Raw genomic sequence first — 17,476 nt, 5'->3', positions numbered from 1 at the left:
GCTCAGTGGTGGCTCCCTCGGCTCTGCCCCCGACCGTGCGGGGGTGGGGAGGGAGGCCTGCAAAGATGCCCTTTATTGGATTGGGGGTAAAAAAAGGTCTCGAGTCCTCAGAATGCCAGTGTGGCACCCTGGCCCTGCCCGCTCACTCGCTGCTCCCCTCGGAGCCTGGCTTCGGTTTCTTCCTCAGCCGGGCCTTGGGGCCGCCTTTCCCGCCGGCGGTGGGCAGTTTGGCCCTTTTCACCAGTGGGGCGGCGTCTGGGCTGTCCTTCCTCTTGCCGGCCTGGTGTTTCCTTTTGGGTCCAGGGGAGGCGGGAGCCTCGCCCTGGCTGCTGTCCAGGCCCGGAGGCCCCGAGGGTGGCTGTGGGCTCTTGGGGGTGCCATTCACCCCAGGCCCAGGGAGTGCCGGATGCTGCTTCGGCCTCTTCCTCCTCTTCCTCCGCCTCTTCCCTCCGCGGCTTCCCTCTGCCGAGGGGGGCTCCTGGCCACCCCCAGGGGCCTCAGCTGGCCCCTCCTCCTGGCGCCTCTTCCTGCGCTTCTTGGTCTCTGGGAGGAAGCCCTTCTTGCGTTTGCGGCTGCCCGGGCCCTCGGGGGCCGCAGCGTCCTCCTTGTTCTTCGGGGGCCGGACCTTGTCCTCCTTGGGGCGCCTGGAAACCAGCAAGTCCATCAGGGCCCGTGGGGAGCCCCCCCCCGCCCCCTCCCTCCTGCCCCCGCCCAGGGCACTCACTGGACGCCCAGCAGCTTCAGGGCCTGCCACGTGAGGTCGGAGAGGCGGCCGGTGGCCCCCAGGGCACCGCTCTGCCTCAGCTCCTGCAGCACGGCCAGGGGGGCCTCCAGGCCGACAGGCAGCTTCTGTGGAGACCAAGGGGAACGTCAGGGCGGGCACGAGGCCTCGAGGGCGGCCCCAGGGAGCCCCCTCACCCCGCCCGGGCAGAGGCCTGACCTCGTCCTTCACAGTGCGGAGGAGGAAGAGCAGCAGCTCCAGGGCCTTGAACGTCCGCAGGTGGCCGCTCTTGTTCCCAGCCTGACTGCTCGCCTTCAGGCTCTGGGGGGACACGGAGGGGACGTCACGCCACGCGGGGACCTCCCGGGCCAGGGGCTCCCTCCCCCCTCCCCCGCCCCGCCAGCCCGGCCTGCACCTCAGTGACGCGCTCGATGGCGTCTCCGATGAGCTCCTGCCAGCCGGGGGCCCCCAGTGCCTGCTTTAGCTCCCGGAGCTGCAGGGCCTTCAGCAGCATCACACACGCCTGGGCCTGGAGGAGGGCGAGAAGAAGAGCCCGTGGGGCCCCCGCTACTGCCGAGCCCCCCAAAACCGGACCAGGCCGCGGGGCGCCCCCACTCTCACCTGGTGGTAAGGCCGGACTCCGGCTGTGACAAACGGGAGGACGACGGGGACGAGCCGCTGGCACAGCGTCTGTGGGGAGAGCAATGACCACTGAAGCGCACTGCCCCGGCGGCCGGGGAGGGGCCGTGCCCGGGGCTACAGGAGGGCGCCGTGCCCACTCACGGGGTGGCGGGTGAAGAGGTCCACGAACATGGTGGCCGTGAGGGGGCTCTTCCGCTTGGACAGGAAACCGGTCAGCGCCTCGCTGTACAGCTGCGTCACCCGGGCCAGGTCCAGGCAGCCGGAGCCCTGCAGGGGGGCAGAAGACGTGCTGCAGGGGGCTTCATGGGGGCCGGGGGGCGCCTCTGCCTCCTGGGGTGGGGGGCTCACCTCGGCGGGCACAGGCGGGGGGGCCCCGGCTTTCCTCTGCTTTCTTGGGGACGGGGCGGCTGGCGGCGGCGCGGCAACGTTGCCCCTCAGGACGCGGAGCAGGTAGAGGGAGGCACTGCGGGCACCAAGGGTGGCAGGCTCAGGCCCCGACTCTGGCGGGCAGCCCCCCCCCGGCCCCGCCCCCTGCCCGGCCCCACCTGAAGTGGTAGAGGGCGACGGAGGAGTCGGCCTGGCGCCCCGCCCTGTGCACCAGGCGCTCGAGCAGGCCGTGGAGCTCCTGGGCCTGCGCCGCCGCGCTGTGGCAGTACTGCTTGGCCCGGCACAGCTGGTTCCTGCGGGGGCAAAGGCAGGGCGTGAGGCCGGCCCCCCCCCGCCCCCGCCCCCCCCCCCCCGCCCGGCCCGGCCCCCTCACGTGAAGATGGCAGCCGTCTTGCGCAGGAAGTCCTGCTCCTGCTTGGCCGCGTCCCCGCTCATGCTGCGCTCGATGACGGTCAGCAGCGGCTCCACCAGCTCCAGCACCAGCGGGCTGTCCGGCTGCTTGACCAGGAAAGTCTCCACCAGGTCCAGCACCTGCGGGGGAGCAGAGGCGTGGCTGCTGCCGTGGGGTGGGGGGCGGGGCAGCACCGCGCCGGCCCCTCCCCCACCCTTCCCCCCCCCACCTTGATCTTGAAGTCCCGCCTCAGGCTCTTCTCCTTCTGCAGCTTCTCCTTCTCCAGCTTCTTGGCTCGAACCCGCAGCTTCTGCTCCGCAAACAGGCCGGCCAGGCGGGCGTCCAGGGCCAGCATGGCGTCGTCGTCCATCTCCTCCTCGCTGCTCCCACCCTCCGCGTCCTGGGGAAGGGCAGCCGCTGGCGGGGGCGGGCACGGGGCTCCCCCATCCCCTCCAGAGGGGGCAGAGGCCCGGGCGGGCACGGGGCTCCCTGGGGTGCCCCCATCCCTGGCCCCACTCACCGGCACCTTCCCCGCCTGAAGCAGGGTCATCAGCTGCTGCCGGAAGCCGCTGTCCACCTCCTCCGGGTCCTCCTCGGAGCTGTCTGCGTCCTCCTCGCTCTCGGGACCGTCGTCCGGGCCGGACTCGTCGTCGGGGTCCTCCTCGCTCTCGTCCTGAGACACGGGCCGGGCTGGGTCCAGACTGCCCGCGAGGGGCCGCGGGCCAGACCCCCCCCCCACTCCCCCCGTTACTGACCTCCCCGGCCGAGGCCGGCTTCTGTCTCTTGTCAGACTCCTCGGTGACCTCCACTGCCGCGGCCTCCTGGTCCGGGTCCAACACCTGCGGGCGGCCACGAGGGGGGTCATGGCGGCCCCCCACCCCCCGCCCAGCCCCGCCCAGCCCCCAGCCCACTCACGTCCAGGATGAGCTGCAGGGCGCGCCGGTTCAGGTGCGGGCAGACGCGGGCAAACACGCTGCGCGACACGTGGCGCAGGAGGCGGCTGGGCTGGGCCAGCAGGGCCAGCAGGATCTCCACCAACACCTCGACCCAGTGGGGCTCCTCAGCACCTGCGGGGGACCCCGAGAGCGTCTCATTGGGCCGAGCGCCACCCGGAGCCCCCCCAAGAATCGGCCCCCCCATACCTGCGGCGGGCTTCTTGGCCTTCTTGTCCAGGGCTTTCTCGATGCAGCTCTGCAAGTCACTCAACAGGTCGACACACTCGGCAGGAGCCTGCGGGGAGGGTGCGAGGCAAGCTGGGACACGCCTGAGGCCAAGACCATCCCCTCGCACCCAGGACCCCAGGGCCAGAGCTCTGTGAGGGAGAAGGGGTGCACCGAAGGCCCTGGCCCTGCCCTGGGGAGGGGGCCCCAGCTCAGCCCTAGGGGGCAGGGAGCCCCAAGCTCTGGGTTCGAAGTTCGCCTCGGGCACTGCCGCACCTTGAACAGGTGGAGGCCCACCAGGAGCAGGAGCTGCTGGAAGGCCGTGATCTCGGCCACGCGGGTGTCCTTGGCGCGCTGTTGCAGGCGATCCACGGACTGCAACATCCTGGAGGTGGGGGAGGGGAGCAGGCAAGGGTCAGTCCAGGCCCTCCGGCCACCCCAGGCCACCCCAGGCCAGGCTGCGCGGGCTCACCGATCCCAGGCCGCCTTCTCCTCGGCGCTGAAGGCCTTCACGGGCCGCACGTTCTTGCCACGGGACAGCAGGAAGTCCGCGTAGCGCACGAGGCAGTGCGTCCAGAGCCGGCCGTCCGCCATGGCGCCGTGGCCCAGCTTCCCCTTGGGCAGGCTGGCGGCCGTCTTGGGGGCTTCTTCCAACAAGGGCAGGACGTTCAGGGTCTGCAGCAAACTGAACACAGGCCGCCGGTCGAGCCTTCATGGGGGCCCTCGGCAGCGCCCGCAGAACCCCGCCAGTGACCGCGAGCGGGTGCCTGGCTGCCAAGCCCGTTCTTTCCCCCACTGGCCTCAGCAGGCGGCACGAATGACAGTTCCGGGATGCCAGCCTGTGCCAACTGCCAACTAGGTGCCAGAGGGAGGGGGCTGGGAAGAGGGGCCAGAGACCGGGCCAGGAAGAAAAGGCAAAGCCTGAGGCAGAGAAAGGGGGGGGAAGGCTGCCCCCAGTGGACAGGGCAGGCTCCATCCAGCCCAGGCCCCCCCCAGGGAGCACCCCCACGGCCCCGTTTGGCTAGAAGCCCACCTGAAGAAGGAGCTGCCCGCGGCGTCTCGGGTCTCCCCGTCCAGCGGCACCGAGAGAGGCTGCTCTGACTCGGGGAGGTCCTTGCAGGGCTTCTTGGTCTCGAAGAACGAGTGGAAAAAACAGAACCTGGCAGAACGGGGAGAGAAGTTCCTGGACCGCGAGGCGGCCGGCCAGAGGGCTGTGCCATGGCCGGGTGGCTCCAAGGGTCCTAGGACGGCTTCCTCAAGCATGCCCAGCCCCCACCCACTGACCCAGAGGGGAGGGAGCAGGCCTGGGTGGGCTCTTCTGTTGCCCACCCCAGGAGAGCCTAAACGCCTCGGCCTGGCTCTGCCCGTGCCAACCCGGAGGGCTCCGCTCCCTCTCACTCAGGTCACCCTGCCCCCTCGGAAGCCCCCTGCACGTTCCCCATCTCCCCGCAGAGGAGGGAGAGGGGGATCACGGGATGGATGAGGAAAGGGAGGCCCCGGAGGCCAGGATCCCAGCGCATGACTCTTACCTGGTTATGCCCAGGACGAAGGCCTCGTCCTTCACCACCTGGGGGTTCTCCACGATGCTGGTCAGTCTCTGGATGAGCCACTTGCGCAGGCGGAACACGGACTTTTCGGTCCTGCTAGTGGAGATGGACGGGTCAGTCCCGGCGGCCTGGGCTCAAAGGGGGCCGGCCCAGGCTGTGGGGAGCTGGGTCAGGCCGCTCTGGGCTCTGCTCGGGCGGTGTCCGGGCACTCACGTTGGCACGTGCCCGTCCTCGTCCTCTGCCGCATTCTTCTTTTGCCGGCTGGTGCTGAAATCGAGGCAGCTGCCAAGGTTGGGCCGGAGAAACATGTCCTGCAGCCAGCTGCTATAGCGGCGCAGGGCCTCGGGCCCCAGGTGTCTCACCACCGGCCACACGCTGGGCACCACAGGGTAGCCCTGGTTGGTGAGGGACGAGAAGGCCACCAGCACGGCCAGCTGCTTCTCGGGGTCCGCACAGCCCTCCAGGAAGGAGTCCACGTACTTCTCCATCTCCGGGGCGAACTTGAACCTCGAGGGGAGCTAGAGGGTGAGGAGGCGGTCAGCAAGGGCCCCTGCCCGCACCGGCCTCCCCATCCACCTGGGCCTACCTGAGCCGAGAGCACGTGGTCGCCATAGCGACGCATCACCTCTCCCCGAAGGACCACACGCAGCTGCTCCAGGTTCAGCAGGGGCAGGGCAGTGCCCAGCAGGCGGAAGGCTGTGTAACTGTGGAGGAGCGAGGACGTCAGGGCCGGGCCGGGCCAGGGATGCCCAGGGGCGCCCCTGCCTGGACGATCCCTCCCGGAGCGGGTGAGCACCTGCCGGGCCCGGAGTGCTCCTGCAGAAGCCCCTTCTCCACCACCTCCTTCCAGAAGAGCTCGAAGGCGCCCTCCTGCAGGGCCACACGCAGCAGCTCCAGGGCCACGGGCGGCAGCACCTTCTCCTTCTTCACAGACTTGGCTGCCACGTTTAAGACTTCCACCAGCCTAGAGTTGGTAAAGCGGGGAGTAAGAGGCAGTCGGGCGGCTCAGTGGGCAGAGCCTGGCCTGGAGATGGGGGTCCTGCGCCTTCCTCCTGCTCTGGCACCCACACTCAGCCCTGACTCCCGAGTCACGTGGCGCCCCCCACGCCACAATCCAAGCTGAGCCATCCGGCCCCGCCTCACGGCCAGCCAACCTGGGCACGGTCTCCTTGGTGACCACGGCAGGGGAGCCCAGCAGCTTCTTCAGCTTCTTGGGCTGCAGGACACCCGGGAACTTCTGGAGCCCCACAAGCAGGAGCTGGAGCTGCTCAGGGGTGCTGAAGGCCGAGGCGAAGTCGTCCTGGAGGACGCCCAATAGCACCTCCTCAAACACGGGCTCCGGAATCTGTGGGCACCGGCGGGCACAGATGAGGGGGGCTGCCCCCCATCCCCTCTGACCCTGCCCCCCTCCCGGTTTCCTTCTCAGAAAGCCACTGTGGGCCGGTCCGGGCCCCACCTCGGAGAGGATGTCCACCAGCGTCCGGCGGGGCAGGTCCTGCAGGTGGTTGCGGTGTTGGGCCAGGCTCTGCAGGAGCTGGACAGCCTCCACTAGCACCTTGGGGTCCTGCGTGGAGGGAAGGGCGGGGCGAGGGTGAGGCCCGCCCAGCCTGCCCCAGCCCCCAGCCCCCCCCCAGAGGGCAGGCCTGGCGCCACTTACCTTCACCAGGCGTCCAGACTGGAACAGAGCCAGGACCCCAAAGAAGTTCCCGAAGGCGGCGCTGCGCAGGAGCTTCTGAAAAGGCCCAAGACCCCGCTGCTGCACAGCCCAAAGGGAGGCGGACCGGCCCTCGGGGGGCCCCCTCCCAGCCTGGGCCCCGGGACCCCTCCTCACCTTCTTCTGGAGGTCGTGCTTCTCCTTGACTTGCTCCCACACCCTCCGCAGGGGCACGTGGTCCAGGGCCTGGAGCACCTGGAGGGGGGGCAGACCACCCTCAGCACGGAGGGGCGCCTCCCGACCCACTCCCCCCACCCCCCCCCCCCCCCCGGCCCACTGCCGGCCCCCTCACCTGGCTCAGGGCCAGGCTGAAGCCCGGCCGCGCCGCCTCCCGCGTGGCCCCCAGACCTTCGATGAGCCGCTTCAGAGCGTACTGCAGCTCGGCCTCCTGGGGGTGAAAGAGCAATCAGACGGGCCCCTCCCCGCAGGCGTCCCGCTCCCTCCCTTCCCCACAGCACACCGGGCCGCACCTGGGGCCGCTCCCGCAGCCGCCCCACCAGGGCTGCGGTGGCCGCCAGACGCTCTTCCTGGGCCGGCTTCGCGATGCCCCAGAAGAGGTCCAAGAAGTCCCGGCTCTGCTGCAGCAGAGGCCCCGGCCCCGACTCGGGCTCCTCAGTTCCGGCCGCTTCCACCGCCATCGCCGTCTCCGTCGTTTCCTCCGCCACCTCCACCGACTCGGCGGGCTCCAGCACGGCCTCTACCGCTGCCGCCGCCGCCGCCGCCGCTCGCGACCCCCGCGTGCTCCGCGAGCTCCGCGTCCCCGCCATGCCGCGACAAGCTCCCGAATAGCCCACGTGCTCCCCCAATGCCAAACGCGCCACACTGCTTCCGGGGCACGGATGCGGCTGCGTCGCGCCTGCGCACCAGCTGGGAGGGCGCTCGGGCCGGCTTTGCGTCAGTGCGTCTGAGGCGGGGAGGGAAGAGGCGAGGCCAGGAGCAAGTCGGCCTAGTTCCGCGTCTGCGCATCAGGGCGGGAGCAAACTTGGTCGGTTCTGCGCTCGCGCAACGGGGGCGGGGCCGCAGACAGCCTGGCAGCCTATGGGCCTGAGCTCCGAACGCACCTCCCCGCTGCCGGACTAGCGATGCGGAGGCGGGACCCGAGGATCCTTGGGAGGGTTCGAGCCTCTGGAGCTCAGCGGCTTCCCTCCTGGCCTAGGCGCCTCTTCCTCCCTAGGCCTCAGTTTCCCCTGTCAGCCGCCGCCGCCGCAGCAATCCGCTCGCGATCTGCAACAGCGGAGGAAATGCCCTGCCAGGGCGGCTGCGGCAGTTTTCGAGGGTCCTCAGAGTCGCAGGGCGTTGTGCAGGCTCTCGTCGGACTCCCCACCCCAGCCCTGCGTAACTCGGGCTACAGCCGAGGAATCGGAGTCAGTCGGGAGCCCAGGAGCTTGGCCCGGGCCGTGGTCCGTCAGCGCCACCTGGTGCCTGGGCGCAGGGAGGCTCCTGCCTCGGTCGTCTCGGTCCCGCGGTTGTTCCGAAGGGAGCGTCAGGGCCAAGCGGGGGCCCCGGGGAACCCCTCCCAGGACGCTCGGGGGAAATCCGTGTGGCCCCCTTGGCCCAGCTTACCCGGGGTGCTCAGGAGCAGTCCGCCCTCAGTGCCCAGGCAGCCCTGGGTCAGTGTCAGAGTGGGTGTAGCTTCGCCGCCTTTATTCTTGCTATAGTAAAGCCCTCATTGCGATTAGGCTGTCCCTGCAGGCGGAGCCCTCAGAGCCCCGGATGTCTGCCAGCCTGAACTAAAGGCTCTCCTCCTCCCAGCAGCTGGGGGGCCTCCGGGCTTTCTCTGCTGTCGCATCTTCCCTCGCCCTTACAGGCAAGGGTCCGAGGAGCGACAGAGATGGGTTGAAGGACTCCTGGGAGGCCGCTGCGCTGTCCGCGGTGCTGACGGAATCCTGGGCGCCAGTTTCTTCTGGGGGGCGGAGAGAGTCAGCAAGTGGGGGGAGGGCCGGGGTGCCTCCTGCCCCGACACTGTCTCCCCGAGGCTCTCTGACCGAGAGGAGGAGCCAAAGCACCACCCGCAGCCTGAGAAGCGAGCTGGAATCTTGGGGCTGCCCCAGCCAGGAGCACCCTAACGGGGCAGCAACCTGAGCCCCAGGCCGGCTGAGCCATGGCCTTTCTGGCCCTTTGCGGCTCGGAGGGGGCCTCATAAGTATTTGGGCTTGACATTCTCCTCCCAGCCAGCTCGGGGCGCTCTCTGTGCCGTGGACCAGTGGTGTTTCTGGGCCCTCGAGTGAGGACGTGCCCTCTCTGGGCCTTGCAAGCTGGGGGCTCGGCCGGGGCAGTCTGTGGGGTCTCTGGAGCCTGGGGCTTTGCCCTGCCAGGGGAGCTGGGGCAGAATGCCGGCCCTCCCAGTGCTTGGGTTCGAGGTGGCGCCAGGGAGCCCCTGGAGGAGAGCCCCAGCCAGGCCTCCAGTCACTGGGTCAAACCCAGGCGTCCATTGGCCGGATGACCCTTCAAGGGTGCCCGGCATTGGGGCGGCCGGAAGGCTCCCAGGCCAGGGACCGAGTTCAGAAGCGCCCTTCTAGTGGCAGCATTCGCCAGGGCACCAAAGGGTGCAAGAGGAGGCGCGTGGTGCCATCTGCAACCAAGGAGGAAGCCAAAGGAACGGTGGGCGAAAGGAGACAGAGGGGCAGCCCGGACAGCTGGCGGGGCCTGAAGGGCTGAGGGCCCCAGCTTGGCTTCCGGGGGCAGCTGGGGAAGGCGTGCACGTTCCCGATGGGTCGCTCAGCCGTCCTGAAGCCGCGGCTTCGTCCACCGAGGCTTGTGGGGAAAGATCGAGGCGGCTGGGGGCCACGAGTCAAAGAGAACCACCACGTCCGGCTGCAAACATGAGGCAGCCTCTGGATGCTGGGCACTGGGCGGGACCACAAAGGAAGCACAGACAAGCCAGAGGCTCCCCCACAGAGGGAGACGGCCGAGGCTGCCCAGGCTTCCGAGGCCCTGGAAGCCCCTGAGCTCTGAGGACCCCGCGGACCAGCGGGAGGCAGTCCTGGCGCTTCCACTATGTGCGCGTGTTCTTGTTGAAAAAGCTCATTTTTAAATCTCTGATGAGGCTCAGCTGGAGGCCTTCCGGGAATGCCCACCAGAGCAGTGGCAGAAGAAGGAACGACAGCGACCCCGAATCACCCCTCTCTGCAGAGGACGTGCCGCGCACCCTGAGGAGCCGCCAGGAAATGAGCTGGACACTGAGCAGCGTTAGCAAGAAGCCCCAGCGTTTGTCTAGGCCGCCACCAGCCAGGCAGCAAGAGAGGAAAAAGAGATGCCTCTGGGGCGCACGGGAGACCCGGCCCTAGGAAGGCCCCGGCTGGCCGTCTGCCGGGACCCGCGGCTGCGTGGCAAAACCCTTTCCACACACATGACGTCACATCTGAGCAGCCGCCAGCCCTTCATGGCTCCTGGCGGAAGAGGGACCATCCCAGCCCCGCTCGCTCGCGGGCTTTCTAGGGCTAGAAGAAGCGCAGCAGAACTCCCTGGAGGAACAAGAGCTCAAGACCCTCACAGGGATGGGGGGGCCATGAAGGAAGTGGCCGCGGAGGGCCCGCTGGCAGAGCGCGTGGAAAGGCAGTCATGGGGCTGATCTGCCGCCGGCTAAGACATAGGCTGGGGCCTCCGAGGCTAGATTAGGTGCTCCGAACTGCGCTGTGTCCGCTTGGACCAATCCCAAGACCCAGGCTTTGGGGATGAGAACTCCCCAGAGCTGGACAGAAACTGGAAAACAGGATGGCCAAGACCCCCAGGGTTCACCCAATGTTTACCAGGGCTCGGCCTATGGGGGCGGATGACGGACACAAACGGGCAGGGGCACAGAATAGTCTGCCGGCTGTGCTGTCGGGAGACGGCGGTGAGCTTGGAGATGGGCCCTTTCGCTTACAGTCCATTGAAGAGGCTTTGTATGAACCAAACCAGCGCCACCAAGGCTAGAAGGGAAAGAGAATGCCCAAGCAAGGACCCCTGAGCAAGGGCTCATGTCGCAAACGGAGAGAACAAAGCCCACTTCGCATAAAGAAGAGAAGGTGTCCTGCAGCCGCCAAACGGCTGACATTTACAGATGAAGAAATTGAAGCCATCTATGACCGCATTAAAACATGCTCTTGACTGGAGAAACGCAAAATAAGGCAATTCTGGGTCCCATCTCACCCCTATCCAGCTGGCTATGTGAGGGGCAAATGTGTTATCCTTATGGTCGCCAGGGATTAATTCAAACCCCATAAAATACTCAAGTCAGTTTGGAATTTTATGGTGGTTTAATTAATATAGAGGGAAGGAATTAAGGAGAAGAGAGAGAGAGAGAGAGAAAGAGAGAGAGAGAGAGAGAGAGAGAGAGAGAGAGAGAGAGAGAGAGAGAGGGAGAGGGAGGGGGGGGTATAGGATTTCTTCGGCCTAGCCTGAGCCAAGGGGAGTTCAGAGACCTCAGCCACAAGGCCTCCTCCAAGATGAGGAGCCTCCGAGGAGGATGGCGTTTTTAGGAAAGGTAAAGGAAAAAAAGGAATCAGCCTAAACTCAGAGAGAGCTCAGGGAAGACCCCTTAGTTGACCCACACCAAGACACCAAGACGCCAAAACGCTGCCACAAGCCAAACCTGAACAAAAGCTACAGGCATGACAAGACACCCAGCACACTGCCACCAACCACATCTCCACTGCAAAAAGGAGCCAGAGCCACCTCTCCACAAAAAGAGCCCAGAGAGAGGAAGGGATGCAAAATATATAGGCAGTTCTTTACATCACTTCCTGCATCTCACATGCACCAATGGTAGCTTAAGCTTGACTTAGGACAGCCCAGGGGTCTGTCAGTTGTTTCTGATTTGTCATTTGCTAGCACATGTCTGTCACAGGCCTCCCTTCTCAATTCTTAATCCTTAAGTAGGGGTGTAGACATTCCTGATTTTGTTAGACTAAGCTGGGTGAAGTAAATCTAAAATTCATAGCTAATGACAGAAAAGGGAAAATGTTAAATGATGGAGGAGATGTGCAAAAATCAGGATGCTAATACACTGTTGGTGGAGCTGTGATCTGATCCAGTCATTCTGGAGAGCACTTTGGAGCTGTGCTCAACAGACCCTAAAACTGAGTATACCTTTTGACCCATGAATGCCATTACTAGGTCTGCATCCCAAAGAGACTAAAAAGTGGGGGACCTATTTGTACAAAAATATTCATTGTAGCCCTTTCTAGTGTTTAATATCTCCTCTTTTGTGCTACTTTTAGCTTTGTTTATTCACTGACCTTCTACCTTCCGAAAATCTACATCGCTCATGAATCTTCTCTTGTTCCATTCTGTTAATATGTTTGTAAGAACATGATTTTTCCTCTGAGGACTATGTTAGCTGTATTGCAGAAATTTCCATATGTAATTTCAGCATCATTTTTCTTTACATAGTTCTTGCCTATTACTATGATTTGGTTTTGGTCCACTCATTCTTTAGGATTTAGTTTTGAAGTCTCCATTGCAGTCTGTATGTTTTCTTTGTGGTCCCTGAATCAATAACTGTCGGGACTGCATTATGATCTATGAGGATGCATCGACTACTTTTACCTGTCTGCATCTGTTTGCGGTCTCTCTGGGACGCATGTCTGTAAAAATCTAGATGGTGCTGAGAAATATGTACATTCTTTGGTAGTCCTTTTCAGAAGGCGCCATCAGTCTTTCGACTAGGTGGGTTTTTCAGCAATGTGTTCAGTTCTGCGTTTTCTCTTTTGTTTCTCTTTCTGCTCCATAGCCAAAACTTAGAGAGAGTGAATGCTGCTGCTGTGATCAGCGTGTTACCGTCTACGTCCTGTAGCTCGGGTCATGTTTCCTTTATGAGTTGGATGCCAAGAACTAAATGTATAACCGATATTGCCCATATTGGCTCATTGTCTGTGGTTCCTTTCAGCAGTTTCCTTGTTTAACCCTTTTTAGTTTTTGAATGTTGTTTTCACTATGGCAACTCCTGCTTTTCTGAATCCTTTGACTCACAGCTACCCCCCCCCCCCCCGCAATGGATGGCTTAATCCATTCCCTTTTAAAGCTATGAGTTAGGTTCATATTTTCCTAATCTGTCTCCAGTATTATTTTTTCAAGCTATGAGTCCTCCTGCCCCCTCCCCTCAGTACTAGGTTCCTTCCTTCACTTTACCTTCACCTTCTTTTATTTTTTAAACTCTTATCTTTCATTTTAGAATGAATACCGTATATTGATTCCCAAGGCAGAAGAGTGGTAAGGGCTAGTGTAAACCTCAAAATTCCTTAGACTTATAAATGTTGGAAATTTCACCATTGGGATATTTCATACTTGGAAAGTTTCTTACTGATAGTCTATTGGAATGGGAACCCCATTGGCATGGGAGGTTCCTTCTCTTCTCTTCTTAAGATTACTTTAGGACAGAAACCCTTTGCAGAACAATGGAAAGGGCTTTGACCTATGCTTAAGCATAGAACAGGAATTTCTTTGAGTCATGATTGATTTTAGAATTGATACAATGGAGATACTTGGAATAAATCTCCACCCTATTCAGTCCTAACAGGATTGAGTAAGGGCTGCAGCCTAGATCAAAATTTAATTATTCCAATCTCTACCCTACTCAGGTTAACAGGATTTAGAAAGGGCTGTAGCAAAGGAGTAAAGATTTAATCATTTGAAAATATGACCTTCAACAGACATGTGCAAAGCCTCTGGGCGGTCCTGGGTTAAGCTAGAGCCTCCATTGGCACAGGGAAATTGATGGACAGTGATTGGTAGATGTGAGAACTGAGGGGAGGCAACTTGGATGGTTTCCTTAAAGATCAGGGGGGTCTGGAGACTCGGGGGTGGTGGAGGAGTTGATCGGAGTGGTGGCAGTGTACTCGGAGAAGCTTGCTCTGAAGGAAGCTGAAGGTGGGGGCCTCTGAGACTGTTTCTCCATTTTGGTCACGTGAGTAATAGGGACTGATCTCCTTTCTTTGCCCCAGCTATCTAAGGGCTTGGGCCTTTTGGCCCAGCCTAAACAGAAGGGATATTTAAGCCCTATTCCTTTCTCTCCCTTTTTTCTCTCTCTCTATCTCTAATTCCTTTCTTCCTCCTATTGTAATTAAACTCCATAAAAGATTGACTGCAAACTTGAGTTTTCATTTAGGAATTACATAGCTGAATTCCTTAGCGACCTTAAATTAATATATATCAGTCTTTTAAAGTGATTCCCTTGTAACACTAGGCAATGGGGGTCAAGTGACTTGCCCAGGATCACACAGCTGGGAAGTGTCTGAGGCCAGATTTGAACCTAGGACCTCACTCTCTCTGGGCCTGGTTCTCAATCCACTGAGCTACCCAGCTGCCCCCTACCTTCACCTTCTTTACAGTTGGTGTTTCCATTCCCATTGGCTCTCTACCCCTGCCCTGATTCACTCCTCTCCTTGGGTAGCCCTTTCCCGTTGGGGTTTTGCTTCTCAGTTTCTTTATATCTCTCCATTTTCTTTGGTTACTTAATCCCCCACCCCTGCTTTTCCCCTCTCACTTGAATAGATTTTCCCCTTCTTCTCCTCCCCATTAAGGAGTTCTTTCAAGCTTTGGCGGCCTTCTCCCACTGCCTTCATTTCAATCCTCCCTTTCTGTCTCCTCTAGATCCTTGTTTACTGTCCGAGGCCTGACCCTGGCATTACTTGGTCTCTCTCTATTCTTCATGAAGTCAAAACTTCCACCCTGTCCATTCTCAACTCTCCCCTCAAGGTGGTTTCTGCCCTGCTCCAGAGATTCCCTTTTCCCATCATGCCTCACTCCAATGCCAATTGACAATGCCAATTATGGCTGCTGTCAGAGGGCCACTGCTCCTCCACATCCCTGGTTATGCAGTCCACCACTGCTCTAAACCCTCCAGTGGTTACCTTTTCCCCTCATTTGCCTCGGTACCTCCTCCTGGGTCCATGCTTCTTCCAGATGCCAGTTTCCTCCAGGATTTCCCACACTTTACCTCCAGAAATAAGATAGACAGATTTTGAAGCAGCAAATCCCCCAGGCACACTTGACATAAAGTCCCCACCTCTCTCTCTCTCTCTCTCTTTTTTTTTACATTTTAATTTAATTTAATTTTTTTTGTTACAATACTCACATTATTTCCCTCCCTCCTCTCCCCCCACCCTTCCCACAGCCCACGCCCAATTCCACTGGGTATTACATGTGTCTTTGATCAGAATCTATTTCCATGTTGTTGGTGTTTGCACTGGGATGTTCATTCAGAGTCTACATCCCCAATCGTATCCCCCTCAACCCATGTGATCAAGCAGTTGTTTTTCTTCGGTGTTTCTACTCCCACAGTGTTTCCTCTGAATGTGGATAGTGTTCTTTCTCATAGATCCCTCCAGGTTGTTCAGGATCACTGCACTGCCACTAATGGAGAAGTCCATTACATTTGATTGTACCACAGTGTATCAGTCCCTGTGTACAATGTTCCTGGAGGTCGTCCCAGTTCACATGGAATCCCTCCAGTTCATCATTCCTTTGACCCCAATAGTATTCCATCACCAACAGATATCACAGTGTGTTCAGCCATTCCCCAGTTGAAGGGCAGCCCCTCATTTTCCAATTTTTTGTCACCACAAACTGCACAGCTATGAATATTCTTGTTCAAGTCTTTTTCCTCATTATCTCTTTGGGGGTACAAACCCAGCAATGCTATGGCTGGATCAAAGGGCAGACATTCCACTTAGCACAATAGTTTTCCATCACCAACATATATCACAATTTGTTCAGCCATTCCCCAATTGAAGGGCATCCCCTCATTTTCCAATTTTTGGCCACCACAAAGAGCGCAGCTAAGAATATTCTTGTACATTTTTTTTTTCCTTATCTCTTTGGGGCACAAACCCAGCAGTGCTATGGCTGGATCAAAGGGCAGACAGTCTTTAACACCCTTTGGGCGTAGTTCCAAATTGCCCTCCAGAATGGTTGGATCAATTCACAACTCCACCAGCAAAACATTAATGTCCGACTTTACCACATCCCCTCCAGCATTCATTACTTTCCTTTGCTGTCATGTTAGCCAATCTGCTAGGTGTGAGGTGATACCTCAGAGGTGTTTTGATTTGCATCTTTCTGATTATAAGAGATGTAGACCATTTTTTCATGTGCGTATTAATAGTTTTGTTTTCTCTAACTGAAAATTGCCTATTCATGTCCTTTGCCCATTTATTAATTGGAAAATGGCTTGATTTTTTTGTACAATTGGTTTAACTCTGTAAATTTGAGTGATTAGACCTTTGTCAGAGGTTTTTTATGAAGATTGTTTCCCAATTTGTTGCTTCCCTTCTGATTTTGGTTGCATTGTTTTTGTTTGTACAAAACCATTTAAATTTGATGTAATAAAAATTATTGATTTTACATTTTGTGATTTTTTTCTTGTTCTTGCTTGGTTTTAAAATCTTTCCCTTCCCAAAGGTCTAACAGGTATACTATTCTGTGTCCACATGATTTACTTATTGTTTCCTTCTTTACGCTCAAGTCATTTACCCATTCTGAGTTTATCTTGGTGTAGGGTGTGAGGTGTTGATCCAAACCTAATCTCTCCCACACTGTCTCCCAATTTTCCCAGCAGTTTTTATCAAATAGTGGATTTTTGTCCCCAAAGCTTGGATCTTTGGGTTTGTCATAGACTGTCTTGCTGAGGCCACTTACCCCCTAGTCTATTCCACTGATCCTCCTTTCTGTCTCTCAGCCAGTACCATATTGTTTGTTTGTTTTTAAACCCTTTACCTTCCATCTTGGAGTCAGTACTGTGTATTGGCTCCAAGGCAGAAGAGTGGGAAGGGCTAGGCAATGGGGGTCAAGTGGCTTGCCCAGAGTCACACAGCTGGGAAGTATCTGAGGCCAGATTTGAACCTAGGACCTCCCGTCTCTAGGCCTGGCTCTCAATCCACTGAGCTACCCAGCTGCCCCCAGTACCATATTGTTTTGATGACCACTGCTTTATAGTATAGTTTGAGATCTGGGATGGCAAGGCCACCTTCCTTTGCATTTTTTTTATTATTTCCCTGGATATCCTTGATCTTTTGTTCTTCCAAATGAATGTTTGTTATGGTTTTTTCTAATTCAGCAAAAAGGTCTTTTTGTAGTTCAACGTGTATGGCACTAAATAAGTAAATTAATTTGGGTAGGATGGTTATTTTTATTATGTTAGCTCGTCCCACCCATGAGCAATCAATGTTTTTCCAATTGTTTAGATCTAGTTTTAATTGTGTGGTGAGTGTTTTGTAGTTGTGTTCATATAGTTCCTGTGTTTATCTTGGGAGGTAGATTCCTAAGTATTTTATATAATCTAGGGTGATTTTGAATGGGATTTCTCTTTCTAGTCCTTGCTGCTGAGCTGTGTTGGAGATATACAGAAAAGTTGATGATTTATGTGGGTTTATTTTGTATCCTGCAACTTTGCTAAAGTGGTTGATTATTTCAATTAGCTTTTTGGTTGAATCTCTCGGATTCTCTAAGTAGACCATCATGTCATCCACAAAGAGTGATAACTTGGTCTCCTCATTGCCTATTTTGATGCCTTCAATTTCTTTTTCTTCTCTAATCACTACAGCTGGTGTTTCTAGTACAATGTTAAATAATAGAGGTGATAATGGGCACCCGCCTCTCTTCACAGACTGTCTCTTTACCCATGAGAGCATTTAGCTCTGGGTCCCCCTCCCAGCCACAAAGCAAGGCCTCCTTCTTCCCCCCTCCCCTTTTCAATCCCTTCCTCCTCCTCCCCACCAGCCCCTCTGTGGGCTCTTCTCTCCCTGAGATCCCAAAGGTCACCCTTGCTTCTTTTCCTGACTTGGCCCAGGTCCACCACACACCCCCTTTCCCTCCCTTCCATTCCACAGACTTCCATGTTGTCATGAAGTCTGCCCCAAAACACTGATTCCCTTGTAAGCAGTGTTGCCCAGTGCTGTGCACAAAGCCCCGGGGCTGCCTCTTCTGTTTCTTCCA

General features: G+C 58.7%; 1 protein-coding gene across 2 annotated transcripts; it reads right to left on the bottom strand.

Annotated features, from left to right (window-relative positions):
• Positions 1-2: 2 nt before the first annotated feature.
• Positions 3-15,878, bottom strand: MYBBP1A (MYB binding protein 1a). Of its 2 annotated transcripts, XM_056807721.1 has the most exons (27): positions 7,033-15,878; positions 6,855-6,950; positions 6,680-6,757; positions 6,506-6,580; positions 6,305-6,412; positions 6,003-6,193; positions 5,645-5,812; positions 5,435-5,552; positions 5,062-5,366; positions 4,831-4,941; positions 4,335-4,460; positions 3,774-3,986; positions 3,578-3,686; positions 3,284-3,371; positions 3,057-3,208; positions 2,897-2,980; positions 2,662-2,814; positions 2,371-2,541; positions 2,124-2,281; positions 1,909-2,043; positions 1,712-1,826; positions 1,505-1,630; positions 1,343-1,411; positions 1,137-1,250; positions 941-1,042; positions 725-849; positions 3-644 (listed from the first exon to the last, which is right to left on the bottom strand). In XM_056807721.1, the coding sequence occupies exons 1-27, from the start codon at positions 7,327-7,329 to the stop codon at positions 143-145; spliced, it is 4,089 nt and encodes a 1,362-aa protein (XP_056663699.1). In that variant the 5' UTR covers positions 7,330-15,878; the 3' UTR covers positions 3-142. The 2 variants fall into 2 exon arrangements, with proteins under 2 accessions (XP_056663699.1, XP_056663698.1); XM_056807720.1 differs by having other exon boundaries at positions 1,505-1,826.
• Positions 15,879-17,476: the final 1,598 nt, after the last annotated feature.

The sequence above is a fragment of the Monodelphis domestica genome, chromosome 8 (assembly GCF_027887165.1).
Source record: "Monodelphis domestica isolate mMonDom1 chromosome 8, mMonDom1.pri, whole genome shotgun sequence".
Lineage (NCBI taxonomy): Eukaryota > Metazoa > Chordata > Mammalia > Didelphimorphia > Didelphidae > Monodelphis > Monodelphis domestica.
This window is presented reverse-complemented; position numbering and strand designations above follow the sequence as displayed.

What these genes read in the sequence shown, in the direction of transcription:
- MYBBP1A (XM_056807720.1), bottom strand. Translation starts at nt 7,329, where the DNA reads ATGGCGGGGACGCGGAGCTCGCGGAGCACGCGGGGGTCGCGAGCGGCG. An exon ending in GAGAAGGCGGCCTGGGATCG is followed by an intron (nt 3,687 to 3,773) that starts GTGAGCCCGCGC and finishes CCCCACCTCCAG; the next exon opens with GATGTTGCAGTCCGTGGATC. An exon ending in GGCGGGACTTCAAGATCAAG is followed by an intron (nt 2,282 to 2,370) that starts GTGGGGGGGGGA and finishes GCTCCCCCGCAG; the next exon opens with GTGCTGGACCTGGTGGAGAC.